This window comes from Gekko japonicus, unplaced genomic scaffold (genome assembly GCF_001447785.1).
Source record: "Gekko japonicus isolate JY-2015 unplaced genomic scaffold, Gekko_japonicus_V1.1 scaffold2014, whole genome shotgun sequence".
In the NCBI taxonomy this organism is placed as follows: Eukaryota; Metazoa; Chordata; class Lepidosauria; order Squamata; family Gekkonidae; genus Gekko; species Gekko japonicus.
In genome coordinates this window covers 227,845-238,464 of record NW_015163148.1, presented here as the reverse complement: position 1 = coordinate 238,464, position 10,620 = coordinate 227,845, and the positions used below count along the sequence as shown (strand labels likewise).

At 42.4% G+C, this 10,620-nt stretch overlaps 1 protein-coding gene across 1 annotated transcript in view; it reads left to right on the top strand.

The window, feature by feature from the left end:
• LOC107106811 (regulator of G-protein signaling 1-like) overlaps positions 1-7,375 on the top strand; it is a 9,463-nt gene extending 2,088 nt beyond the window's left edge. Inside the window, exons 3-5 of the mRNA XM_015407016.1 lie at positions 2,814-2,875; positions 5,472-5,635; positions 7,190-7,375. Of these exons, the coding sequence (XP_015262502.1) occupies positions 2,814-2,875; positions 5,472-5,635; positions 7,190-7,375 (412 nt within the window). The remainder of the gene's footprint in view (positions 1-2,813; positions 2,876-5,471; positions 5,636-7,189) is intronic.
• The last annotated feature ends 3,245 nt before the right edge of the window (positions 7,376-10,620 follow it).

Here is a 10,620-nt window from a genome sequence, read left to right as displayed (position 1 = left end):
CCCCCCCCCCCCCCCAAAAAAAAAACACACACACACAAAAGCCAAGTGCAGTCCTATTTTTTTTTCTGTGTCAGAATAACAGCTACATGAGAATTCAAAAGTTGAAGTATCTCTATGCTGTGGGAAAGTTGCATTTGTTGGTTGTGTTACTGTCATACTGCTGCTTCAGGAACACACACACACAAAATGAAAGTTACTGCCCACAACCTTGTCAGTTACCAGGAGCTGTTAAGAAGCCGAGGCAGAAGTGAAGTGTTGTTTCACTACCTGAAATTTAAGCCAAAGGACCTAAGAGTGACCTTTACGGTAACCTGAGGAATTCACAGTGAAATCCTATACAGAATTAAACTTTCTAAACCCATTGAAATGAACAGGCTTAGACTGGGGAAACGCTCCAAGAGCAAAATGTACCCTCATTTGTGAATTCACTCTGAGTTTTCTTGCAGTTTCAGTTTTGTGATGAGTGAGTTCTTTACATCTGTGAGCAACTTACTTCTGGATGCACTACTGTACATTTCCATGCAGTTATTAACATAAGTCTCCCACTCTTGTGAGATTTGTTGTTGTTGTTGTTCAGTCGCACAGTCGAGTCCGACTCTTCGCGACCCCATGGACAATCTCCCGCCAGGCTCTCCTGTCTTCCGCCGTCCTCCGAAGTTGGCTCAATTTCATGTTCGTTGCATCGCTGACACTGTCTAACCATCTCATCCTTTGCCGTCCCCGTCTTCTTTGACCTTCAATCTTTCCCAGCATCAGGGTCTTTTCCAGTGAGTGCTCCCTTCTCATTTGGTGGCCAAAGTATTTGAGCTTCAGTTTCATTATCTGGCCTTCCAGGGAACAGTCAGGGTTGATTTCTTTGAGGATTGACTGATTTGTTCTTCTTGCAGTCCAAGGGACTCTCAAGAGTCTTCTCCAGCACCATAGTTCAAAAGAATCTATTCTTCGGCGCTCGGCCTTCCTTATAGTCCAACTCTCACAGCCATACATGACTACTGGGAATACCATTGCTTTGACCATGCGGACTTTTGTTGGCAGGGTGATGTCTCTACTTTTTATCATGCTGTTTAGGTTCGCCATCGCTTTCCTCCCAAGGAGCAGGCGTCTTTTAATTTCATGGCTGCAGTCACAGTCTGCGGTGATCTGGGATCCCAGGAACGTGAAGTCTGTCACTACTTCCACGACTTCCCCTTCTATTTGCCAAGGAGTGATGGGGCCGGATGCCATGATCTTAGTTTTTTTGATGTTGAGCTTCAAGCCCACTTTTGCGCTCTCCTCTTTTACTCTGAGCAAGAGGCTCTTTAGGTCCTCTTCACTTTCTGCCATTAGAGTGGTATCGTCTGCATATCTGAGGTTGTTGATCTTTTCCCCAGCAATCTTAATTCCCGCTTGTGATTCATCCAGGCCAGCATTTCGCATGATGTACTCTGCATATATATTAAATAAGCAAGGTGACAATATACATCCTTGTTGTACTCCTTTTCCTATGCTGAACCAATCAGTTGTTCCGTATCCGGTTCTAACTGTCGCTTCTTGGCCCTTATACAGGTTTCTCAAGAGACATGTGAGGTGGTCTGGTACTCCCATCTCTTTAAGGACCTGCCATAGTTTGTTGTGATCCACACAGTCAAAAGCTTTAGCATAGTCAATGAAGCAGAAGTAGATATTTTTCTGGTACTCTCTTGCTTTCTCCATAATCCAGCGAATGTTGGCAATCTTGTGAGATGGCATACAGTAAATCAACTTCTGCAGATAGCACCACAGTTTCAGAGTTCAGATTCAAAGGAAGTCATCCATGATACTTAGAAGAATTCTGTAAGAGCCACTCAGTTTCCTTTAACTGAATCAAAGGTCCTTCACCTTTTTTAATAGAAAGAAATCTTAATTCAGGTTTATTTGTGGTCTTGTATTATCAGTATAACACAAGTAGATAGGATATGGAGGAGCCACAGGTTCAAATCCCCTCTCAACCACAAAACTCACCAAGTAGATTTGTACAAATATCTAGCCCTTTTCAAAATGTCTATACAGATAGGATGAATGGGTGCCAGAGATGCGATCATGGCAAGCTCCATCCTTCACCTATATGCATTCTTTGAAACATATACATAAATATAAATGTTTTAAATAAATAAATATAGTTATAAATGAGTTAGATTCCCCCATAGGTGACTGGGAGACCTAAAAAAGCAGGGTTTCCCATCACATGAAGAGCACCTTACAGGTGAAGGCTCTACACTTGCCCCCATGATTCATTATTCTCACCTTAGAATAGGTTCATTATTCTCACCTTAGAATACATCCTGAAAAGGACTTCAATCTGTCCACCTTCCTTGCCTTCAGGATATAACAGGACATGGGAATGACTCTAATTCTGTGGTAGAACTCATGTGTTGCATGCAATTCCTGGCATTTCCATTCAAAAGAATTTCAGATAGTAGCACCAGGAAAAGTCAGTTCCTGGAGAACCAGTGCCAACCACAGTAGACAACGTATGTATGTACTAATGACCTGCCTCAGTATTAGGCAGCTTCGTTCATTCAAGCCTATTCTGAGCTCCTTGAGAAAAGAGTGGGACGTTAATATGATAAATCAATTATTTCCATATTCAAATTTCTCTCATGATGGACTTTATTACAAACATAGATATGTGGATAAAGCACTGGATCATTTTCTTCCAATTATTTTTACATTCCAATAATTTTTAATTGTTATGTTATCCCAATATTCTTGTCCAGAGAAGCCCACTATTTCTTACAGCCAACTTTATAGTTTCTTACAGTTTAATCTTGAATGTTTTTTTTTTACCCCCTTAGGCTTTCTGCAGTAGAAGTGACACAGTGGTCCCAGTCTCTAGCAGCGCTTCTGTCAACCCAGTGTAAGTTTTTCATTTTAACAGCTTTATCATGATGAAGTATTTAATCTTCAAAAGGAGGTTCGATCGAACACTAGAACTGTTGCCTTCATTAAGGATTACTTTGGGTTTCAAACCCCATCTAAATTATCCTTGCATGCAGTTAACCCTTCAGTCCCTGATTAGTTTCCAAATCACAGGTGTGCGCAAGTTACCTTTTACAAACAGGAAGATCATCTGATCATCTTCTGATTTGTTTGAGCCCTTAGACACAGTTTGATTGGACTAAAACTGTCAGAGCCCAAAGACAAGACAACTGGTTTGCTTTTTATCATCATCTGCTTTATAAGCTTGTGCTTTTTATGGCATTGGGTGAAATATTTATTTTGCAAAGCCATTTTTCAACCAGTATAAAATATATATTATACTTTCTTGCACTATGGCCATGGGATTTTAAGATGAACTAGTGGTTGGCTCAGCATTCATGGACTCAAGAAAGATCAGCTACCCGCCCCCCCCAAAAAAACATTGCAGATGGAGGACGCTCACTTAAGTCGGGTGTGTGTAACATGTGAGCGACCGAACCAAGCACAGCCAGGTACACTGTGGCCTGCCAGGGCAGCATCTGAAGGAAGCTGATTGAATGACTGCCCTTAGCCATGCACATGTTGTATATTCCTGGTTTACACTGTTCTTTAAAACATTCCAAAAATAGGAACTTTACAGCTGGGCTTCTACAGAAATAAACATTCAGCTTTTATCTGATGGGGTCATATGGATTGCTGAGCCAAAAGTGTAGGCACTGGAGAAAACAGAACAGAAATGTTATTCCAACTATCACTTCCTTTTCCAATAGCAAGACAAAGGCATGTGCTCTCTTCCCACAGAGACTGGGGGATTTTTTTAAAAAAGAAATGTATTATTAGATAATGATTATTTAAAATGAAATCATACTCCCAGTGAAGCACAGGCACTTTGAAACCCATAAAATAGCTAACAATAAAACAACAGATCAGCAAGATTTTTTAAACCTCTGCCCTGACAAAGCTCAAAAGAGAGCGATCACTGTGCAGGATGAAGTTCTGTCAAGAGCCCAGAATACAAATCCCCATCCACCCATCAATCTTGCAGAGCGGCCTCATTTATGTAATATTTCATATCCGCCTTTTCTCCAGAATTCAGGAATCAGTCATTTAAATACTGAATCTAAAAATACTCCATCAAAAATTATAAGTACACACACTATAAGATTAAGGAGGACAGCCCCACAAAACCCAGCAGAGAGAGCTAGCACGGTGTAGTGGTAGGGCTGCCAAGTGGGGGCGGGTAAACCCCCACTTTGGAGGCCCGATTTCCGCCGCCGTGGAATTGGGCCCCAGGGGGAACCCCACCCCGGTGTGTGCGTCACCAGAAAGTGACATGGGCATGCCGGGCACGCTGGGGGCGGGGCCACAGCCATACAAGGGAAAACTCTATGGATTAGGATCTGGGAGACCTAGGTTTGAATCCCTACTCTGCCATGGAAATGTGTTGGATGATCTTGGTCCAGTCACTCTCTCCCAACCTAAACTACCTCACAGAGTTGTTGTGAGGATAAAATGGAGTGAAGGAGAATGATATAAGCCACTTTGCGCCCCCATTGGGGAGAAAGGAAGGAGCGTAAATGAAGTAAAATAAATAAATAAATAGCACATTGCAGGTAACACATGAAGCTGCCTCATACTGAATCAGCATTGTCTACTCAGACTGGCAGCAGCTCAGGCAGAGGTCTTTCATATCCCCTCCTGCCTGGACCTTTTAAACTGGCAGTGCCAGGGACTGAACCTCAGAGCTTTTGCATTCCATTTAGCCACAGCCAATGCTCCCTCTAAGCTGTGGAGTCTTGTGAGCAAAAATTCTGCTTTGTGAGCTACTGGTATTAAAGTTGTGAGCGAGCAATTTGGCTGCTGCATAAATTGCTCTGGAGCCATCCTTCCCGAGCTAAGACAAAAATGTGTGAGCCGGAGGCTAAAAAACTGTGAGCTAGCTCACACTAACTCAGCTTAGAGGGATCACTGGCCACAGCCCCTCGCTACAGACCACAGCCAAGGCCCTGCAACTAATGTAACAAATCATCACAGCCAACAGTTTCAATGGCTCTGCTCTGTACAACTTCCTGAACTGCTATAAACTAAATGTTTTCCTCACGTGTTCTGCAAACTATTCCAAAGAACCAGAGCAGCAATGGGAAATGCCCAACGGCCAAGCTGAAGCAAATCACGCCGACCTACAGGTGGCGCCGCAGCAATTCTCAATCTCATGTTATTGCCAAGTGGAGAAATACTTAGGCTTGTCACAAATATTCCTTCTCAGCCAAACCTGCTGCTCAAAACATCTGTGAGGATACAGCATGGTACATGGTTTGGAGCCCCTTTAGCAACAAAAAAGCAGTAACACCCAAAATTAAGGAAAGTGGGTTTCCTTGAAAAGAGAGTTGCAATAAGAAGGCCAACTCCTAATCTTCACCTTCTGGGAAGATGGTACCTAGAGCAGAGCTTAATCAATTTAGCTGCTTATTTATTTTGTTTTGCTTTATTGAAGATTATAAGTAAAGACACTACGGTATTTCTATTTATTGCAGGTGGTCAAGTTGCTTTCAGAGAATTTCTGAAATCTGAGTTCAGTGATGAAAATATTGATTTTTGGCTGGCTTGTGAAGACTACAAGAAAACCCAGTCTGATCACTTGCATGTCAAGGCAGACAAGATTTACATGGAGTTTGTCCAGTCAGATGCTATTAGGCAGGTAAGTTCTGTCAGATAACATAGGTATAGGGCTACTTCAACCATGCATGATGTTGGTGAAATCCTTACATCATTGCACTGAGAAGCATTCAACAGAAAGCAACCTCATTGAGTGACAGCACGACTGTTTTCAAATAAATGCCTCCCATCTCAAAATTTTAATTGGCTCTGAGGATCATAACCTCCATTATTATTATTATTATTAGTAGTAGTAGTAGTAGTATTTAAACTATCAATAATAAACCATTCTCAACATGTGTGGTGCTTCGCAGAGTACAAGAAGACAAGTCCTTAATGCATGGTATTTATCTTTCCCACTCGTTAATGGTACAATTTGGACATACTTCTTGTTACCACTTGTCTGATACCTTTCTAAGGACAAATCTACATATTACATCTGAGGCATCACTAAGGACTAGTTTATATATAGAACAAACACCACTATGAGACGTGTTCAACAAGATAAAGTTTGAAGGGGAGTGAGACATCCCCAAACAATCAGTATATAGATATATATATGTTTTGATTTTGATCTATATTTGTGATGAGTTTCAGGAATCTGGAGTACAGCCAGCATTAGCATACCCTGAGGCGGGGTGAAATACTGTTGACCCCTGGTCCCCGCACTCACTTATTTGGAGGACAGGGCTGCAGGTGGCATTGGAGGACAGGGCTGCAGGTGGTGGTGAGCACAGGGAGTGGGAGAGCCCACAAACAGATGAGAGAAGGCCACACAGGCAGGTGGGAGGGAAGGAGGGCATGTTTGGAAGTCTGGCGTCAGGTGGAAGAGTCAAGAGGGACCCTGGGATCCATCTCCCCAGGGCACCTCAAATCCTGGAACTGGCCCTGATGTGGAGAAAGTATTTAGTCCATATTAGGTAATGTTGAACTCAGTGGTGTGAAAATTGAATTCCTGAAATTAAAAATAAAAATAAGAAAACTTTATCCCACTCAACTCTTGATTATGTATGTGCTGGTCAATATTCTGTAAGACAATGTGGGGGAGAGATGCAAGCTACAAAAAATTTCATTCTCATAGCACAGCTAAAAAAAAATAGGCCAGTTCTGGCTGCCTTAAGAGCCCTGCTCACAAGTCACAGTGAATACACGCACAATGCACACATGTACTTGATTTTTCTTTATACATGCACTCCAGCTACATTAATTGCATGTACAGCTGAATGTATGATCTGAGCCCCACATTTATCCAGGTACTGGTCCCCATATTTATTTCTTTAAGTGAATCTGCACAGTCTCTTTCTTACAAGCAGACATATGCACGTACATGCCAGTTGTATGTGCATTCGTTGTTTCATGTCAACAGGGCTACAGCACAACACTTGGCAGCTGTGCTTAGTACTTGAAGGACATCCATGGATGACACAGACGTGCACCCAAATTCCTTAAGATAAACAAAAAGTCCTAAGGGCAATTACTTAGCAGTAATTAAAGGGCCTTGTATTTTGATTTTATCAGCAATGATTTGTCCTTCTTTATGAGATACCAAAAAGACTGGGTCTTAAAAGACGCTGAAATATGATTTTGCTCTTCCTAGATCAACATTGACTTCCATACAAGAAAAACTACAGCTCAGAAGGCTCAGAATCCAACACCTTCCAGCTTTGATGAAGCACAGAAACTTGTATACATACTTATGGAGAAGGACTCCTACCCCAGATTCCTCAAATCCAGATTCTACCTTAATCTGTTAAGCAAAGTTCAGTGCAACAGTCTCAAGTGAAAGGATGGCTCATAAATTTCTTTGGTTATAAATTTGAAGCATCAACAAGGACAGGTCTACAAGAGGCACCTGAGCTAAAATCTCCCTGGATAAGAAAGTGAAAGAATGATTATATTGCCTTGATAGCAATGACCTGAGGATCACGTTTCACGTTTATCATATTCATTCTCAGGAGTGGTCATGCAAGTAAGGTCACACTTTTTGCAAATATTGTCATACAGACAGGATGTTAGGGTTGCCAAGTGCTTTTTTAGCCACAGCGGGGGACTCCCGGCTGGCAGCTGGAGCACGCGCAAAGCGCACGCGCGCCACCCGGAAGTGACGTGACGACACCGGGCACGCTGGGGGCGGGGCCACGAGGGGACTTGGCAAGCCTACAGGATGTACAAGCATGTTAGAGGCCAGTTCACATGTATGTGTACATCTCTTCGTTTCTCATCCTTTGATTCTAAATAGCTGAATGGCTCTGCTGAAAAGAACTGAATCAGAAGTCTTGGAAGCTGATGTGAAAGTTATATCTGTGATGGCTCATTCACACATGTTAATCAGTTCTTGATGCTGTGCACAGTCATCATAGGATGAACTGCACATGTCAACCTCTCCAAAGATAACTCAGCTCATAACAATATTTTTACACTGCCTGAGTATGCCCAGCACAAAGTAGTTTAAATGTGATCGTCTGCCACAATTAGTTATTGCTGGGAATCCAGGCCCTGAGATTTTTCTTTGGACAGAAGTTACCTTGCAGAATACTTCTGTGAATGAGAATTCTGAAGTGGAAGGCAGACTCAGACCAAGCTATTTATCTCGTAAATGGAATCTCAAAGCAAATCTTAAAACCAGGCCTGCACAACTTAAAACCCACCAAGATGAAACCAGATCACCAGCCGTGTATGGTGATCAACCGGGAGCTTGATAAAATTTCCACTTTTAGCCCATGAAAAATTTGCAGAGAGAGCTTGTCTGGCAGTGGAAAACCCATAGTAAATGGCTAGCAGACAAGGTTTGGGTTGGGGTGTCTGAACCAGACAGAAAGCCGCTGGAAGACTCATGGTGGGAGGAGGGGCCCTTGCCATCAATGTAATGACATGGCCAGTGAAGCTCTAGCATTTCGTCAAAACTCTATGGTTTAACCATAACATTTTGACCAAATGCTAGAGCATCACTGACAACACGCTGATGTCAGCATGCTTGAATACTGTCCACTCCTCCCCTCCCCAATTTCCCTCTTATTTTTCTCCCACTACCCAGCTAAGAGGTGGTGGGAAGGACCTGCTGGACATAAAAGTCATAAGAAGAAGAGATTGTATTTATACCCCACCCTTCACTACCCAAAGAAATCTCAAAGTGATCACAATCTCCTTTCCCTTCCCCTCTCCACAACAGACACCCTGTGAGGTAGGTGGGGCCGAGAGAGCTCTCTCAAGAACTGCTCTGGAGAGAACAGCTCTGAGAGAACTTGTGACTGATCCAAGGTCAAACTAGCAGCTGCTTGTGAAGGAGTGGGGAATCAAACCACACTCCTTACCACTACACCAAGCTGGCTCTTAAGCCAAGGATCTGCCTTCTTGGAGATAGGCTATGGGTCACTGATGATTTTTACTCAGCCATCTACTCTACCGACTAGTCTTTGATCCCACTTCAAACCCCCTAAGGTATGGCACAGAGTTTATGTATCTCCAACCAGACCAGTGTCTTCTCCAAGAGGCAAAGGGGAAACACAAGATGGCTCATCTGAATTTTTCTTCTGTCTTGCTTCTCAGCTGAGTTGGTCCCCTATGAAGCAGATTAGGCCCAAGAATCCAGTAGATTTGGTAGAGAAATTCCTTGGTCTACAGGTCAAGCTCATACAATAATTACTTCGCTTGCTGGAGGTATGGGAGGGACACCAAAGCTGTGAATGCTCAGCCTGCAACGAAGAGTGAAAGTGATTGTTCAGACTACTGTTGCTGACATAAAACATGTTAAGAGATGTATGGCTTTATGGTCTTAAAACATACACTGTCTGTTTCTATAGTTTAGATTCGGATACCATTTCATGCGGATATAAGCTAGGCCATAAATAAGTCTAATTTTTGGCCCTGATATGTAGCCTATTCATATTTAATTTATTGCAACTTGTAAATGAATGGGAAATGACTTTCATATTAAAGATGTGTCACAACCACTTATGCTTCTACAATTATTTTCTTTCTAATTAGCAGCAGGCTGTTTTCCTACATCCCCATATTAGACATTGCATTAAAGCTTTGATTTATATATTTATTTACAAGCATATTTATCCAAAAGGAAAACAATCCTGAATGTGCAATAAACTTCCCCACCCTAAAAAGATTGTACACAAACAAGATGCATCCACTGCCCCATTCAGAAAGATTTGATTTCTAGAGATCTTAGGGAGGGAAGTAAACTCTGAAAAATGATCAATTATATTCACAAAATTTTAACACAACATCCTGAAAAAGGCAAAAGTAGACACCGTTATTTACCAAGAAGGGGTAGGTACCACAAAGTAGTAACTGTCCAGGGTAAACCAGTCAGGACAGTTGGTGGGCATGACCCTGTTCCTAGCCTACAAAACTTGTCACCAAGCTCAAACCAGACCATCAGTCATGTGTGCAATATCAATTTAGGGTTGTCATCCTCCAGGCGGCACCTGGATATCTTCAACTATTACAGTTGATCTCCAGATGACCAAGATCAGTTCCCCTGAAGAAAATGGCTCCTTTGGAGGGTGGACTCTATGCTCATTATACCTTGCTGAAGTCCTTCCCCTCCTGAAATGCTGCCGCCACCTGACGTGACTCATGAAAACTCATACCCTGCCACATATTTTATTAGTCTTTAAGGTGCTACTGGACCCTTGCTCTTTTCTATTGGCTGATACTGACTATGATTGCAAAAAAATTGTTTTTTGGATAATATGGATTGCCTAGGCTCCTTTCCATCCCCATTTTTGAGCAGAAAATGCCATGGTCACTCTGACTAATATTGCATCCTGTGGACACATCTGGGCTTCTTAGCAGTTTTTTTTAGTACCATTGACCATGATATCCTTTTGGCCCAGCTAAGTGAGTTGGGTATTGGTGTTGTATCTGGCTGACTGGTATCAGAAAGAAGTACTGGGGGGTACTTATGCTGTAGGTATATCAGGATGGGTAGCCGTGTTAGTTTGTCTGTAGCAATAAAAAAGAGCAAGAGTCCAGCAGCCCCTAAAAAACGAACTACATTTGTGGCAGAATATG